The sequence below is a fragment of the Pinus tabuliformis genome, chromosome J (genome assembly GCF_031772625.1).
Source record: "Pinus tabuliformis cultivar Carrire ecotype Pingquan chromosome J, CPIR1, whole genome shotgun sequence".
NCBI lineage: Eukaryota > Viridiplantae > Streptophyta > Pinopsida > Pinales > Pinaceae > Pinus > Pinus tabuliformis.
Window position 1 is genome coordinate 275197879 of NC_142295.1, and position 18502 is coordinate 275216380.

An 18502-nucleotide genomic window follows, 5' to 3' on the forward strand; every position below is an offset into this window, starting at 1 on the left:
GATGGCAAATTAAATCATAAGGTATGTTGAATATCACCTTCATAAATGACTCATGCATGCATATGAAAGTAAGTTTGATTTCTGGCACATGTGATATATTGGTGCTCTTGATATTTGGCAAGACATGGTGGATTTCCTGATTTTATAACGCTGGCTAGAAACATTGATTTTGATAGCTTGATATTATTATTAATGCTTGTGATAAGCATGGCAACCCTGATGATAAAAGTGTGACCATAAGATTGATATTATTGTTGATCTTGGTTAGGTTTTGTTAATCTTAGTAAATTTGACAAGTGGTAAAATTGGATGACATGACTTGATGTTTGAGTAATGTTGTGACTATGATCCTTGAAGTATGAAGATACACTTATATGACACTAACCTTTGATGAAGACATGTTCATATGTGATGACAAAGTAGTTGATGATGATTTGTTATGAGTCATGACCATGATGCATATATGTTTGAAAACCCGATATAGTTGTGAATCTGTGACCTTATAGTTTTGTTGATGCATGACAATATTATGATAGGCAGGTTGATGTCTTGAATGATGATTGAAGAGGCCTTCCATTCAGAGGGAGAAACTCCATGAGACCCCAACACCTATTACTATTTGCAGTAATATGATGAGCCCCAATTTTTGGTACAATTTGGGCTCATTTGGCCTACTTGCTCTGCTCAAACCATTCATTTTTTATTGCTTATGCATTCATTTCTTGGTTTATTCGTGTTGTTTGTAGGAAGAAGGGTAGGCATTCTATCTACGTGACTAATGCATGATGCTTTCAGGTTTTTGGCATTAAAAGGGAGAAAAGACCACGAGAAAGGAGACAAGGAGACAATGAGGTGGCACTGCTGGTTTTTAGGAGAGGATGTCCACGGTCTTGGGGACCTTCCTCGTGATTCCCACCACAGCTCCGAGCTCCAATCCATCTCCCCACCGAGCTTAGAAGCAGCCAGCTGTTCTACAGGAACAGCAGTTATAACTGTTCTACAGGAACAGCAGTTATGACTGTCCTACAGGATCAGCAGTTTAAACTTCAGTTGGACAGCCGAGCTCCTCAAATCAAGGACACCTGTTGGATGATCATTTTGCATAAATACTGAGGCCGTAGCCTTGGATAGAAGCTTTTTGAACTTTGGCATTACTCTTGTAATTTGGAAGTACGAGCTACAGCTCGGTTTTTGTTTCTTTTGTAAGCCAATTTTGGCATGTCATCAGACTTTCGTTTATGAATAAAGGCAGTCAGGTTTTGATCTCATTATGAGTTTCTAAGGGAGCTATAGCTCTCAGGTTAGGGCCCAACCTGAGAGCAATAGATCTCCTCGGTGTTGTAATGTGTTTGCATTTCGTTCCAGCACTTTGAGTTTTTACTTTCACATGCAATTCGAATTTACAGTTTGTTAATTTAGACTTTTTCATGAGCTTAGATAGGATTAGTTTATGGTGAATTTGTTTCTAGTTGCTTAGGTTAGAAGAGGATAGAAATAATCTATTGGAGCTCCAGCAAAAGGTTGTTAAGGCTCACTGCCATCTCTGTTAGGGATTGGGGTGCAGTCCATAACCAACCACCAAAAAGAAATGCAGTTCTTCTCATTTCCATGCAAGCTGCAACATAGACATTTTCGTTGAAAATCCATCCATGCACTTTTGACATCGAACCATACTTCTACATTTCACTTCCATGCACGAGTTTCATTTCTTGGTTTTCCATTGCTGCTCATAGGTTTCATGGCACAGTTATCATAGGTTAATGAATTTCTCGTTTTTGGTGCATAAGTCATTTGTTTCATTTACGCTGCTCCCTTATCATTCCACCTTCTTCTTCTTCTTGATCTCTCCTCCATCCACCTACTCAGCCTCTGTCCAACCCATTTACCCTCCAACTCATCCATTAATCACTTAGCTCCATTTACTTCAACTTTCGTTGATCCCATCCTTCCAACCATCAACCCACTGCATGCACTCGTCCTTCCTCTGACTCCTCTGCTCCTGAGCCATCATCAGCTCCATCTCCATCTCACCTATCCTTCCACACCACTCCAACACTCCACCATCTCCCAAAACTTCCACAGCCAAACATCCTGTAGAATTGCACAGACTTCCTGTAGAAACCCCTAAGTTTCCTGTAGGATCCCCTGCAGACTTCCTGTAGAAACCTGCAAACTCGGTTGCTGAGCATCCGAACGTGGTAGGCTTCTGTGGACTGATGTTGGAGACCCTCTGGGACCTCCCTGAGCCATCCTGACCTTACCCATGCTTTCCTTCCATTCCAACCGCTCCTGCACAACCAAACCCTAATCAAAAGCATCATCACAATAAATCCAACCACTTAATGAAAAAATACAAAAACATGTCTTTTCAGATGCAAGTAGCTTAGATGCATGTATTTCAGCTCTCTACAAGTAATGGCATTAGTGGTAGTAGTTTCATTCACAGTTTTGCATAGTTAGGGTCTAGCCTAGTCAAATTAGGGTTTACTAGGGTTTACATGCTTTATTGGTTTTCAGTTACTTTCTGCAATTAGACTAGTCTCCTTTGAGTTAGCTTTCGTCCATCATTCATAAAGCTTCTTCTGTGAGCCTATAGAAGTTGGCTTGAGCCCTAGCAGACTTGTGCCAGCTGACCAAGTGACAGCTGCGACAAGAGCTAGTACTTGTGCATACAGCACCGTCGCTTCCAAGTTTGTACGAACTACCGGGTTGATAAAATTAGAGATAGGAAGCTCCAGGAGTTGTAGCATTATTGCTACAATACTGGAGCCCACCATAATAAATAGAAGACTCTTGATTATTGAAGCAAGGTTTCTTGACACGAATAGATGATCATCTGATGTTGTTAGTTATTGACAAGTTTTGATCTCAGTTGAGAGGGTTTCTCCTAGTCCAAGCCCTAGCCGCTAGGAGAAAGGCTTAAGGGTGCGGCTACAGGCCTCCCAGCCACATGGAAGAAGTCCTATGGGTGCGGCTGAGCCTGCAGGATAAAAAAATCTAAAACCTTATGAAACCAGGAGCGCATGTTAGAAAGTTCTAGGGACAAAAAATGAATAGTAAGATCTACATAATGTTTGACTTGTTGCAGGGGTCAGAATGAAGGTTGTTTAATAGAAAGACCTCTCTAGAAAATGTGAAGTGACCTACCTTTTGGAATCCACTCTTACTTGTGTTGAAAAGACTGAATTCTAGAATAGAATCTTGGGGAGAATTTCAATGATTACTGTGTTATGCAAAGATCTTTATGTTGCAGAGAAATGTGAATGTCTTAACTCATCGTGTGTTTGTAGGGGTCTATAGTATGCATATCAGTATGATTAGTTGTCTTGATTTGATCATTGAAGCTCGTATGTGGTAATTTATATTCAGGTTATTATAGATATTTCACAATTAATGGATGGCAGAAACTTATATGACTTGTCCTTGGTATATGCATTCACATTTAATGGCAGAAATTATTCATATTATGATCATGTGGATGACTTGATGAAGTTTGGCTTGATTTTGCTTGATAAATGACAATTGTTGACAGGACATATAGATAAGGTCGTAACCTAATACTTGAGTATGAGGCTATGAGCTCTACCTATTAAAGAGTTTAACAATAATATTGGCAAACACTTTCATGATGTTAGTTTTGGTTTGGCATTTAAGGCTTGATAAGCAGACTTGGTTGATTTGATCGCATAAGTATTGACTTGTTTGAAGCTTGGTATATTGGTTTGGTCAGTGTTATGTTTGCAGAAAGCATTGTATGGCTTGAAACAAGCTCCCCAAACCTGGTATGTCTGCATTAACATCTACCTGGCGAAGCTTGGAAGTCGTGTCAATCTAAACCTCTACTTCAAAGTGGTCCAAGGTATGCCTTTGATTTTGGTTTTATATGTTGACGATCTATTCTTGACAGGTAATGAGCCTTTGATGATCAAAGTAAGAGGGAGTTGGCCTCAGAGTTCGAGATGAAGGATCTTGGCATGATGCATTACTTTCTGGGATTAGAAGTTTGGAAAAGGAAAATATGACATGAAGCTAGTGGAAATATTTGGAAAGACGGAATGCAAATCCTTGGACACCCCGAGGGAAGTGAATTTCAAGAAATTTTGTAGAGATGTTGTTGAATCTGAGTACCAACAGTTGATTGAGTCATTAATGTTCCGTGTGAACACCCATATAGATATATGCTTTGCAGTGAACACCTTGAGTCAATTCATGTCTGAGCCAAATTAGGCTGTCGTCGAGCACATTTTGAAATATTTGCATGGGACGATCAATCTTCGTCTGAGATATTTTGTTGGAGATGTACGATTGCATGGAAGCATTGATGTTGACTCCGTTAGAAACGTTATTAATAAGAAGAGCACATCTAGGTGTTGTTTTAGCTTGGGATTTGCCATGATATCTTGAATGAGCAGGAACTAGAAGTTTGTAGCTTTAAGCATGGTTGAGGTTGAGTACATTGTTGCTAGCATGGTTATTTGCAAGGCAGTTTGGTTAAGGAAGCTACCTCAAGAGTTGTTTGAGCAGTTTCTGGATACGAAAGTGATATATTGTGACAACAAGAGTGGGATCTGATTGGCAAAGAATCCCATATATAGTTGGGATAGAGACATCTTCATAGATTGAGAGAGTGTTGCTGTATGAGACAAGCTTAGGCTTGTGGTTGTTGCCTTCGTGAGAGGGAGGATGAATAAGGTATCGTTTTTATGATATGTATTTGTTATAACATAATATTTGATTTGATGTCTTGCATGAACAGGAAAACAAAGGATTGTTTCTCTTGGTAATGTATGAGGCAGTGTCACTGAAATCTTCAGTGAATTGTTTGTGCTGATACCAGATATGAGCACATCGATATGTTTTTGATCTACAGAGAGAAGCATGGATTGATGGATGTGACCCTCCTGAGTAAGGGTCTCGGTTGATCGAGGACATTGAGCTAGCTCTTCCCCCTATCTGAGCTCCCAGGGTGGGGAATGGAGTTGGTGGGCTACTGGGGATGAAAGACCTCTAACTAGTAGGGTGTATAGAGATTTGGGATCTCCCCTAGACATAATATGCCCCAGTTAGCATCCTTCCCACTTTGTGGGATAACCTCTCCATCTAGCCAATGAGATAAGGGACTTCGGATAGAGTGTGATCCCTACCCCTTGCAGTAGGTGGATGTTAAAATTGGCAACTAGGGCCAAACTCCACATGGATCATCTTATTTATAACAGTTGATATTTTTCTTGGGTTCCTCTCTCCAAGAGGATTGATCTAAAGATCATCCGATTCTGACATGTACAAATGAGGTTATGAATTTATTTTGATTATGGTCAAATTGTCAAAGTTGGCGAGCAAACTTATCTAGGCTCAAAAGCCCAACAGTCACGTCTCTTCATCCTGAACGTTGCATATAAATAGAAGGTGACTTAGCCTCATTTGGACACACTCATCTTCACACTTCTCTCTCTCTCATCATTGATTAGGTACGGATTTTTGGGCTTCTCTCTCTCCACACGGGAGGCCAAAATTTCAAGAGAGCAAAGTTTCAAGAGAGCGAAATTTCAGGGGAGCGAAATTTTAGGAGCCCGAAATTTCAAGAGCGAAATTTCAGGAGGCTGAAATTTCAAGAGAGCGAATTTCTGGACAGTTTGACCAAGCGTTGGCCAGCATGCGTTGACCTCCTTTGACTTCGTTTTTGTGAGGGTTATCTTTGTTTGAGTAGGCCACATTTCTAGGCACAAAAATCGAGGCTAAACGTTGATTGTTGACCAGCACTGACAGTAGCTAGGGCTGACCGCAGGTGGGTTGTTTAACCAGACTTTGACTGCGTTGAATTTGGTTGTTTTGAGGGTTGTTTTATCTTGTTGTTTGGAGGCCGAAGTTGACTGCAGTTGGCAGATTTGCTGAGGGTCAAATCTGCCCTGTTGACCAGCGTTGACTTTTCTGGTTAGGGATATTTTGTTGCTGTTATAAATTATCAGATTTGTAAATTGTACTATCTCTCTCTGTTGAACTATTGAAGACTAAAAAAAAGATTTGATCAAGGGTTTCGCCACATTGGGGTTTGTCCCTGGCTGGTGCCACATCTTGTGTCCTCTTGTCTTGGCTTGTCTTCTACTGTTTATGTTTATGTTCTATCTGCATTTTACTATCATGTTGATGTGATTGCTAATCTGAATATTGATACTGGGCTAATAAAGAAATTGAAGTAAAATTGCTCTAAAGCATAGAAAATACCATTGTTGCCTAAAATTAACAGTGGATCTCGCCCAAGTTGGTGGATGCAAGTGTTTTACCATCTAACTCTCAAGGGTCAAGATGGGAAGATTAGGGACAATAGGGTAGAGTGTGATCCTTACCTCTGGTATGTTGATCTCACCTATTGTCAGGGGCTTTGGTATAGAGTGTGATCCCTACATATTGGGGTAGGTCTGATCTCACCCATTGTTTTTGGATATAGGGTGGTATCTGGATGCTCCCTTATATGAGATGACTTTGGGGTGAGTGTATCCCATAGGACCTCCCCCACTGTCATAGACATGAGGTGAGAGTGTCCCATAGGACCTTCCTCATTGTCAGTGGATTATGGGTTGAGTTGGAACTCCCTGATGATGATTTTCCCAGGTAGTAGCAATGAGCTACCCGTTGGCAGTGATTCTGTGTGGTAGCAGTGGTTCCTCGATGGATAGAGGGTAGTAACTTGGGCTCCCCTCCGATGTCAAATTATTCTTTTAGATTCAAGAGTGTTCAACATATGGGCAAAGACAAGCAGAGATAAGCAGGGACAAACAGAAATGAGCATAGAAGAGTTGAGACGACATTTGTTGACGAGATATTTGTTATGGGACATATGTTGCAGTCGGTAATTTCTCTCTAGCTGAGAGGGAGTGTTAATTTGGCAGCTCAAGGACAAATTTCCTCCATTGGATAATCTTCCTCATTAAGGAAGAACCCTTCTAGCCCTTGGAACAATTCAATTTGCTCGAGGAAAAATGTATTTTTAATATGGAAACCCACATGTGCTCAAAAGGATAGGTCGGCCCAAAAGAAAAAATGGACGCCCTTGGATGGCTGTAAATACAAGTCAAGTGAACCTTTTTTGGTAGTAATCAATCATTCTTCTTTCTTTGGTTTGGCTCGCATAGGTCTGAAGTCAGTTCGCGGGAAATTGGTTCGCATAGATCTGAAATTGCAGGGTTTGAGCTCGCACATTCGGATTAGGGTTTTTGGTTTGCAACCGCAGGGTTGCCACAGGACATTTTCAGCTGCAATCGCACGCACGCAAGCCTCTGCTTGCGGCAGGAACGTTTCAGCTGTAGGTATATCTCTCTCTCCATGCAACTGGGACCTCGGGTTTCATTTTACAGTTGTCTGCAAATTCCAACAATTGACTACAGGTTTCGATAGTTGACCGCAGATGTTGATAGTTGACCGCAAGCTTCTGAATCATGGTTTTTATTAGTATTATTGTTGGGTTAATATTTGGGATATGATTTGGTTAATTTTGTTGGATAGTCTTGTAAATGAAGAAATGGATTATTGTACTCTCTCTTTGCTAAACATTTTATGACAATCTAATATGAAGAAGAATTTGAAATGGCTTTCCCCTTGTGGGGTTTTGCCCTGGTCTCCAACCAATCCTGGTGTTTCTATGTGTGAATGTTTTTCTTCTATTGTTCCTTTATGTTCCGTTGCTTTGTTGATGATATTGTTCTTTCTACATAATTGCATATGATATAATGATGTTATAATGTTGTGGGGTGAATTCAATGTGTAAATGATGAAATGCAATTATCTAAAGGGAGAACAATATAGACCTAAGAAAAATTAGCAAAATGTTCTTCCATTCTCTTGTGGTTTTCACCTGAACCCTTTTCATGACCATCAATGGTCATTTCTTTCTCCTTCTCCAAGCTTACCACGCTTCTCTCCTTTGGACATGGTCTTTTGGTATCACGGCTCTCTCCTCTAAAACCTCTCGAGCCTCCTCTGTTCTTTTGGTTGTTGCACTCTGCTCACCTTCCTTGAGAACTTCTATTTTCTTCACTTCTCTTGAGGACTTTCTTTGTCCTCTTCTCTTTCTAAACTTAGCTAGAACTTCTCTGTTGCAAGGGTTCTTTGCCACAGCTCTCTTCCTCCTGTTACTACTTGCAATTATCAGCTTCTTCACTAGGTTAAATAAAACCATAAGACTTTCCAGGTCTCCTCAACACTGAGATCTTCACAATCTTTTGCATTCTTTGCTTCAAAGTGTTTGGATTGTCAATATGGTTGGAAACTCTTCAATCTTCTCCAAATCCTCTACTCTACTCTGGGTCCCTTACCTGTAATTCTCTCAATCTTCTTTGCCACTAAACTCTCTATTGCCTCACCAATTTTCCTTGGTTCTTTGACTTGCTCTCTCCTCCACGAGCAATCTCTTCAATTTTTTTCGTTGGCTGCAATTCTTCTGTTATGAACATAAATTATGTAAAAATAGATAATAAATAATAATCATAATAATATAAATATAATGATAAATAATAAGTAAATTAACTAATGGTTAGTTAATTAATAATGAAAAGGCAGGTCTTAGGGACATGCTTGTTCGTGAAAGGGTACTCACCTGGCTATATATACAGGACCCTCATTCTCATTTGTACTCATCCTACATCAATTCTTTATATAATATACAATTTACACTTTCTATCCTACGACAGATGTCTTTGTTTAAGAAGTATTTTAATATTTCCATTGCGTATACGACTAGTGGTCGTTACGTTGGTATCAGGGTTGTTCAATCCTCTGTTCCCTCAATTGCTACACAGAGTTGTGTTCTCCGATCCAGGTCTTTGACTATCAAATTCATCAACATTGTTGTCATTGAAGCATTTCGCTACAAGAATTCGGAGTTTCTCCATTTCGCTATCAAGCATTTGGCCATTCAATAATAATAATAATATATATATATATATATGTGTGTGTGTGTGTGTGTGGAGAGAAAATAAAAAGTCAAAAAAAGATTTAAAAAAAATATATAGAAAAAAATCAAATTCAAAAAAAAAGAAAAAAAAAATATATATTATAAAGAAAATATATATTAAAAAGACACTTTTAAAGGAGGCTTGAAGTACAAAGTTCAAAGGAACTTTAAATATATACCTAAAGTCATCTCGACAAAACAAAATGGGATCAATCATTGAAAAAAATGATGGAGCTCAATTCTAAAATGACGAAGGAAGAAAGGTTTTCCTATAATGGTCTTTTAGTTACAGATCATGAAGTAATTACACTTAAAGAAAGTATCCAAGGAAGAAGTTAATGTCACCATCAGCCCAAGCAACGATAAAAGTTATATCAACATAAACTTGGCAAATCAACTATTAATTCCAGAGCTAAGCATTGGCGTAAAGAACAATATTTTTTACCAAAAAGAGTATAAAATTAGAGATTTACAAGTGACAATAGGTCATTATGAGTACATATCTCAATTTCATGTTGTAAGGACGGATAAAAACACTGACATCATACTTGGTCAACCCTGGTTTAAGGATTTGGGTACATTCATGTTAAACATAGAGAAACAAGTTTTGACGTTTTCTTATAAAGGGAAGATAGTCACCTTTCGAGACATAACAAGTAAATCAAAATCAATAACATCTTCATTAGAAGACTTTAAGGATATCTCAGACTTGTTGTTTCAAGATAACAAAAAAACTATATCAAAAAACCAAAAAGAGCTTGAAGAAGTCATCTGTAGCAAAGACAGAAATTTCACGCCTCGGAGATCACTAAGAAAAGTTACTCAAACAAGTCAAGAAAGCTAAAGCATCAAAGAAGGAACTCAAGAAGCATTTATTAGAACAAGAAGAAGAAAATTTACATTTAAAGAGCCTTAACCAAACATTAGTAGAACAAATCAAGTATTTAAAAAACAAGAAGCGTGAAGGCCAAAATAAAGTTGACTCAGAGAATAAGGAATGCTTACGTCTCAAAAATCATAATCAAAATTTTCTCAAACAGATTAAAAAAACTTAAGAACGAAAAGAAGTCATTGACGAATAGGTTCAAAGAACTTGTCGCAAAGGAAGCATCAAAATCTCCAGATGTAGTAGTCCAAACTGAAGAAACAAAGATCAAGACCACAAATCTCACAGTTCAGGCAAATCCAAATCGTACTCAGAGGTTGCTATTCAAACGACGAACACTCCAGATGAGGATTCAATAATCAATTCAACAACAACAATGCTTCAAATAAGTCAGGAAAACAACACAAACAACATAAGGGAAAATCAAATCACTAGAATTCCTTATCGACATCCGAATCATGAGAGTAAACAACTCAATCAAGCTACGTATTTAGAATAGAAACAACAACCTGATGTTCTGAAGAATACTAATGTCAGTGCAGTCCATTCATGTGATAACAATTCATTACAAGTTTCCAGTCACTGCAAGATTCGACAGAAGATTAATTTAGGATGGTCTAATCCCTTCTTAGTGCGACAATTTTGTTTGTCACTTAGAGGATCATATCAACTCATATCGACAAGGATGATTGTTCTGAGACGATAAAGACACTCGTAGCAGGAAAAGAGATCAAGTCCTTTCATCAACAAGCTTTGAGAACAAAGCTTTTTGAAGGAGAAGGCAATGTTATGAACATAAATTATGTAAAAATAGATAATAAATAGATAATAAATAATAATCATAATAATATAATTATAATAATAAATAATAAGTAAATTAACTAAAGTTTAGTTAGTTGATAATGAAAAGGCATGTCTTAGAGACATGCCTGTTCGTGAAAGGGTACTTACCTGGCTATATATACAGGACCCTCATTCTCATTTGTACTCATCCTACATCAATTCTTTATATAATACAATTTACACTTACTATCATACGATGGATGTCTTTGTTTACGAAGTATTTTAATATTTCCGCTGCGTATACGACTAGTGGTCGTTACATCTTCCATAACACAATACTTTATTTACTTTCTTCAATCCCAAATAGCATTGTTGCACTTTGATAACACTTCACGCAACCAACATAGTAGGTTCTTCCTTATGCCCGATATTTCTTCAGCTAGCTCCTCGATCACAGTGTTTGGTGGGCTATGTGATCAAGGTCGATCCCCGAACTACTATCTCCTCACTTCTCTATGTGAGCTCTTGACTCTGCATAGGTGCTCGATCTTGCTTTCCAATGTTGTAGGCAATGTGTAATAGTGCTTTATGCACTTAAGGCCGAATCCCCAAAATTCTTGATAATGCACACATCCTGCACTTACCCCAAAATTTTGACCTAAGGCTTGTCCTCAAGGTGCATGGCATTGCTCACCCACACCCAAGTGACCTTGGTAATGATTGGGTGTTTCCACCCGAAGTGGGCCCTTGAATTCAATGGCCACAATTAATGGATAACAATCCATGGCGTAGGTAGATTGTGGGGGCCTCCCCCTATGACATAGGCAAAGGATCGACGGGGGGGTTGGGGGAATGAGATCAACGGTCACAATACGTGGACGAAATCGATGAAAACTATTGTAAAGGACCACTCCTCCACGAGAAATATCTTCATTTTTTTCGTTGGCTACAATTCTTCTATAACACTACTTAATTTAGTTTCTTCAATCCCAAAGATCATTGTTGCACTTTGATAACACTTCATGCAACCAACATAGTAGGTTCTTCCTTATGCCCGATATTTCTTCGGCTAGCTCCTCGATCACAGCGCTTGGTCGGCTATGTGGTCAAGGTCGATCCCCGAACTACTACCTCCTCGCTTCTCTATGTGAGCTCTCGACTCTGCATAGGCACTCGGTCTTGCTTTCCAAAGTTGCAGACAATGTGTAATAGTGTTTTATGCACTTAACGCCGAATCCCCAAAATTCTTGATAATGCGCACATCCTGCACTTACCCCAAAATTTTGACCTAAGGCTTGTCCTCAAGGTGCATGGCATTGCTCACCCACACCCAAGTGACCTTGGTAATGATCGAGTGTTTCCACCCGAAGTGGGCCCTTGAATTCAATGGCCATAATTAATGGATAACAATCCACGGCATAGGTAGACTGTGGGGGCCCTCCCCCTATGACATAGGTAAAGGATCAACACGGGGGTTGGGGGAATGAGATCAATGGTCACAATACGTGGACAAAATCAATGAAAACTATTGTAAAGGATCACTCTCTTTGATTCAAGTGAGAAGAAAGAATCCCTCAATTATTTGCCTGTGGGGTCATACTATTGGTTGTTGTAGGTGCTGTTATTGGTTGCAACTATCCGATCATGCAAGACTATAATACCATGTCTCTCTCCCGTTCTATTTGTAGCATAGAATGTGATGCATGGACGTGGTGATTAAGTGTTAAGTAGTCATGAGAAAATATATTTCAATGTTGATGTTAGAAAAAAAAAAAGAAAAAGAAATGAGGGGTTTGCAAACAACCCGTCTTAAAATTTGTGTTACAAAATGAAAACAAATGAGGGTTACGGAGGAAGTGGAAGTGAGTTTCATTTGAGGTTAAATGATACCATGTATTTAGCAGAGATAAATATTCCAATATTGATGTCAAAAAGGGGAAGTGAGGGGTAGTCCTCCAGATCAACTTATAACTTGAGTTTAAAAGGCTAAAAGAATAGTCAAGTAAGCGTAGGCCGAGTGGTTAAGAAGGGACAGTAACTCCCTCCTCACCCGAGTTTGATTCCCCAAAATGACATGTTAAGCCTGTTGTGATGAGGCTAAAGGAATAGGTGGCCCCAGGGAGTTGACTCCATTCGTGATCAATACAGGACAACTCCACAATTAAGCGCGCTTGAGCCAGAGGCAATCTGGGATGGGTGACCTCCCAGGAAGTCCTGGTTACCGGGTACAAGCCCTGGAAGTGATGATTGACGCTATGTGATTCCTTTCACTAGTTTCAATCCCACTTCTTCACCCCTGTGAGCATCACCCAATGCAATGAGTGCTAAGTGAACTATTCAAAAATCATGAGAAATTAGTCAATTATGACTACCTCTCATGGAAATGGTCATACGTGAATGACTTACTTAACGCAGTTGAATCCCAAAATGATATCTAATATAATGCACTACGTAAACCCTATTACTTAAATTCAAAAAGAGTGAATGGATCTCTACTTGAATGGTTCATGAGGCACAATACTTGTAAGGTTTTGCAAATGGGGTAGCAAGCTAAGTGGGCTCCACAGTTAAGCGCGCTTGAGCCAGAGGCGATCTAGGATGGGTGACCTCCCGGGAAGTCCTGGTTACCAGGTGCAAGCCCCGGAAGTGATGATTGACGCTATGTGATTCATTTCACTAGTTTCAATCCCACTTCTTCACCCTTGTGAGCATCACTCGATGCAATGAGTGCTAAGTGAACTATTCAAAAATCATGAGAAATTAGTCAGTTACGACTACCTCTCATGGAAATGGTCATACGTGAATGACTTACTTAACGCAGTTGAATCCCAAAATGGCATCTAATATAATGCACTGCGTAAACCCTAATACTTAAATTCAAAAAGAGTGAAGGGATCTCTACTTGAATTGTTCATGAGGCACAATACTTGCTAAGGTTTTGCAAATGGGGTAGCAAGCTAAGTGGGCTTGATTGTGGGGACAACTCCACAGTTAAGCGTGCTTGAGCCAGAGGCGATCGAGGATGGGTGACCTCCCGGGAAGTCATGGTTACCGGGTGCAAGCCCCGGAAGTGATGATTGATGCTATGTGATTCATTTCACTAGTTTCAATCCCACTTCTTCACCCCTGTGAACATCACCCGATGTAATGAGTGCTAAGTGAACTATTCAAAAATCATGAGAAATTAGTCAGTTACGACTACCTCTCATGGAAATGGTCATACGTGAATGACTTACTTAATGCAGTTGAATCCCAAAATGATATCTAATATAATGCACTGCGTAAACCCTAATACTTCAATTCAAAAAGAGTAAATGGATCTCTACTTGAATGGTTCATGAGGCACAATACTTGCTAAGGTTTTGCAAATGGGGTAGCAAGCTACGTGGGCTTGATTGTGGGGACAACTCCACAGTTAAGCGCGCTTGAGCCAGAGGTGATTTGGGATGGGTGACCTCCCGGGAAGTCCTGGTTACCGGGTGCAAGCACCGGAAGTGATGATTGACGCTATGTGATTCATTTTACTAGTTTCAATCCCACTTCTTCACCCTTGTGAGCATCACCTGATGCAATGAGTGCTAAGTGAACTATTCAAAAATCACGAGTGTGTAAACCCTAATACTTAAAGTCATATACTTTTGAGATATTCGGTCTAATACAATGCACTGCGTAAACCCTAATACTTAAAGTCATATACTTTTGAGATATTCGGCTTGCAGGCAGCTGGATAAACTCTTGGTGTTAGAGTGGAAGCTAGAAGGTTTGATCCTGGCCTTGCCCAGATTACTCCAACGAGTTACGAATTCACCATGGTTTTAAAAAAAGGATAAAAAAATAAAAAATAAATGATAGCTATGTGGAAAGTGGAAGTTGCGGTTCAACATTGGTGGTAAATGATACCCACTTGTCTACCAGGTTATTTGATCCGTTTTGGGAAAACCTTTGAGATTATTTTACTTTGTGTTATCCAATCTTGGCCGTTCATCATCTTTGGGATCAATCTCTTGGACATCACAATGACTGTTGGAATTCTAACACGAAATGGAGGGGTTGTTCATCACCCTTTTTGAGACTCGGATAAAAGGACTTTTTTTCTCTCTTGGTAACGTTGGAACCAATCTCCTGGACAATGGCGATATGAAATCGAATGGTTGTATTCAGTTTTGAGGGAAAGGAAGTCTGTTCTGTCATAAGCCCGTACTGATCATGACTCTGGAAGCCAAAGCTATTGCCTAAACTTGCATCTTGCCAGGCGATGCCATGGCAGGGGAGTTTGATAGGCTGCGCAGTACTAAATCGGATCTCCCAAGAAAAGAAAGTAGCCTGGACACTTATTGTCGGAGTAGTAACAGAGGGGAATTACTGGTAACTGAGTTAGGGAATGGCGGCTAAAGAAAGGCTTTAGGGGCTGATAAAGAGCTGGTTGAAGAATCTGAGCGAGTCTTCAAAACAGGCACTAGTTGTAAGTAGCTTTTCATGGCCGAGTGGGTTTATAGGCAGTTCTTTCTTTGTTGCCTCATAGCTTAAGGAGGGGGTAGTTTCTGTACTAATTGCCTATGGCTGAGTGGTAAATTGATGTTTGTACTAGACACCAACGTCTGACTATTTTAAATGGACAGCTTTAACTGAGATATTCTTATGTCTCGGTTTAAATCTACTATTTCGTTGTCCATACTCTGTTCGATCCACTCTGCTATTTCGTTGTCTTTTTACTCTGATTATGTATATATAGAGATAAACTGAATGCTATTCATTAAATATTTAATTAATAATTTAATAAGGATGTGGGAATGTTGCTATCGCTGTTCATCGTTATTGAGATTTATTAATATTTATATGATTTCTGTTTGTGCATTCTGAAATGAGAATATCAAATAGAGTATTTTACGAACGTAAGTATGAGTTATTGGGGAATGAAAGTATAATTGACAGACTTTTTTTGTGAATATTTATGTGCGTATTATGCATAGACATCCCATTACTATTCAAATTCTGTAGCATAAGATCTCTGCTCGGGCATTTAAAACTCCTACATGTTGCAATAAGAATCTATGGTGAGCTGTGGAAAGCTCGTCTTGGGATTACAGAATAAAGTCAGATGAGTAAATGGAGTTTAGTGCCCTGTTGCTCAAGGGAAGGCAGACAGTGTATATCGATTGTTGTCAATTTGGGTCCTAAATGTTCGATAGCAAGTTGTGGATTGCCATTTCCAACATCACCCTTTCAATGACACTTTGGCTAGGGTTTCTTCATCACAACCAATCAACCTCACCAATCCATCTTGAGGGGTGGATTGCCATTAGATCCTTAACAATCCATCTAGAGGTGTGAGTTATATACAGTAAAAAGGGAATACCAACTGTCAATTGAGTTTAGCTTGGGTGGTTGGGCAGAATTCTTGTGATCCTCCCCACGGAGGCTCAAATTATTTGACATGTTGTAGCTCTGAAATAAAGTAACTATGTTGTTCTTTTAAGTGAGTCTATATTGTGGGTTGGCCATGTATTAGCAACCTCTCTCTTGCCTTCGGGGCTCCGAGAAGGCTGAGCCTATATTGTGAGCTTGCCATGTACCAACAACCTCTCTCTTTCCTTCAAGCTCAAAAGGAGGCCGAGTCAATATTGTGGGCTGACCAAGTACCAACAACCTCTCTCTTCTCTGAGGCCAAGTCTGTATTGTGGACTGGCCAAGTACCAGCAATCTCTCTCTCACCTTTGAGCTCAAAGGGAGGCCAAGTCTATATTGTGGGCTGGCTAGGTACCAACAACCTCTCTCTGTTGCACTTTTAAGTGAGTCTATGTTGGGGTTGGCCAGGTATTAGCAACCTCTCCCTTGCCTCCGGGCTCAAAGGGAGGCCAAGTCTATATTGTGGGCTGGCCAGGTACCAGCAACCTCTCTTTCTCATTCAGGCTCAAAAGAGGCCAAGCCTATATTGTGGGTTGGCCAAGTACCAGCAACCTCTCTCTTCTTTGAGGCCAAGTCTCTATTACGGGCTGGGTAAGTACCAGCAATCTCTCTCTTGCCTTCAGGCTTAGAGGGAGGCAGAGTCTATATTGTAGGTTGTCCAGGTACCAGCAACCTCTCTCTTGCCTTTGGGCTCAGAGAGAGGCCGAGTGTATATTGTGAGCTGGCCAAGTCCCAGCAACCTCTCTATTCTCTAAGGCCGAGTCTATATTGTAGGTTGGCTAAGTACCAACAACCTCTCTCTTGCCTTAGGGCTCAGAGGGAGGCTGATTTTTTTTGCGTGGGTGGTCCCCGAGGAAAAATAAATGGGAATATTAACCCACCATGAACTATTTTGTATAAGCATGTCCAAATGACAGTCCATGCCCAAAAATTTTACCAAGGAAATAAAAGATGGGAATATCAACCCACCATGAACTATTCTGCATAAGCATGTCCAAATGAGAGTCCAGTTTTGCATAACATATTAACAAAGAAATTAGAATCGATCTTCTGCCAAAGAGGTAGATCTAGGAAGAAGTTGCTCAAATAGCAGTGATCAAGGCTAGAAAGAATCTGGTCAGATAGCAGTGAACAAAGATTAGAACTAGTGTAATCAATTACCCAAAGACGTATTTACCAATACCCTTGGAGTAATCAATTACCCAAAGACGTCTTTACCAATACCGTTGGAATAATCAATTACCCAAAGACGTCTTTACCAATACCCTTGGAGATACGGGATTCCATGAATTCAGTAAGATCAAATCTCTAGGTGAGAAACCGAGGTTTCTTTTTAACGGGGACAGCAACTACAATGAAGTAGCATGAGCAAGAAGGGGAATAATGGAAATCCATGAGAACCGAACAAACAAGTGATCAGGAAATACCTTATTCTTTCAAAAGCCCTGCGATTTTCCTGGAGAGTCCATTGATCTTCAGCACCGGAAGCATAATAGTCGAATACCATTTTGGGCAACTTTTCCTTGGCCAAAGCTTCATATTCGGAAACGTTCACGATCTCCATCTTTTCTGCAAAACCCAACTTTTTCACTATTCAGTGCAATACACAGATATGGCTGAGGAATCTATCAGGCGATCCAGAACTGAGTACAGAGCTAGAATTAGACTGCGGGCGATCCAGAAGTGGTAACAGAACGCAATGTATAGAATTAGTGAGCATGCTGAAATACTGTAACTGGTGATAACTGGGTCCCGGCATTTCAGAATCTGAATATAAAAATTGGCTTTTAATATAACATTTTGTATTGTTGCGTGCGTTCTTCGCCTTGCAGGACTGGTTCAACTTGACGTCCAATCGCTCCGGCAAATCGCAGTGTGAAAAGTTTGAACACGTAGCGAGCAGACGTTGGTCGCCCTTTTAATATATATTTGAGATACAACGGAATCATTTTAACCTTCCATACATAAAAGAAACGAAAAGAACATTTTTGAAAAGTGTTCTTCATTTTTATTCTTTAAGAGAGAGGATCAGATTTTTAGAAAATGTTTTTATTTTATTATTTTATTCGGATAAGTGAAATGCATATTTTTGTGGAGATGTTCTCAATTTCTTGAGCCTTTAGAGGGTTTTCATCCCTTCAGTCCGGCAAATGCAATCATTCTGTAATCAAAATTTGGCAAAAAACTATGTCTATGAGCTGGGAAATTAAGCACAAAGGACGGTCCTATGACTCAATAACTAAATTTTCTTTCATAGGCACTATTATTTACAGCTAAGCTTTTAATGGTCTTCTTTTGTCAACAAATTGAACGTAGTTTGAGTTTTTCTCCTTGCGTGTCCCCTGATCCCATTATGGTTTTGAATTTTCACTGGCAGAGTCTAAAAGCAAGTGTTAATTGTATAGTCTCGTTGAATTTCTAAAAAAATATTTTCCCTGTCTTTTTAACAATGAAGTCTTGTTCATTTTTTGACGTCTTTA

At 39.6% G+C, this 18502-nt stretch overlaps 1 protein-coding gene across 5 annotated transcripts in view; it reads right to left on the reverse strand.

The window, feature by feature from the left end:
* Positions 1-17959, reverse strand: part of LOC149226847 (glycolate oxidase 1-like) — a 71491-nt gene extending 53532 nt beyond the window's left edge. For 2 of the 5 annotated variants that reach the window (XM_089377622.1, XM_089377624.1), the window contains exon 1: positions 17450-17752. In XM_089377622.1, coding sequence (XP_089233748.1) covers positions 17450-17586 — 137 coding nt within the window. In that variant the 5' untranslated portion in view covers positions 17587-17752. The other 3 variants (XM_089377626.1, XM_089377625.1, XM_089377623.1) reach the window with 2 other exon arrangements.
* Between the last annotated feature and the right edge of the window lie 543 nt (positions 17960-18502).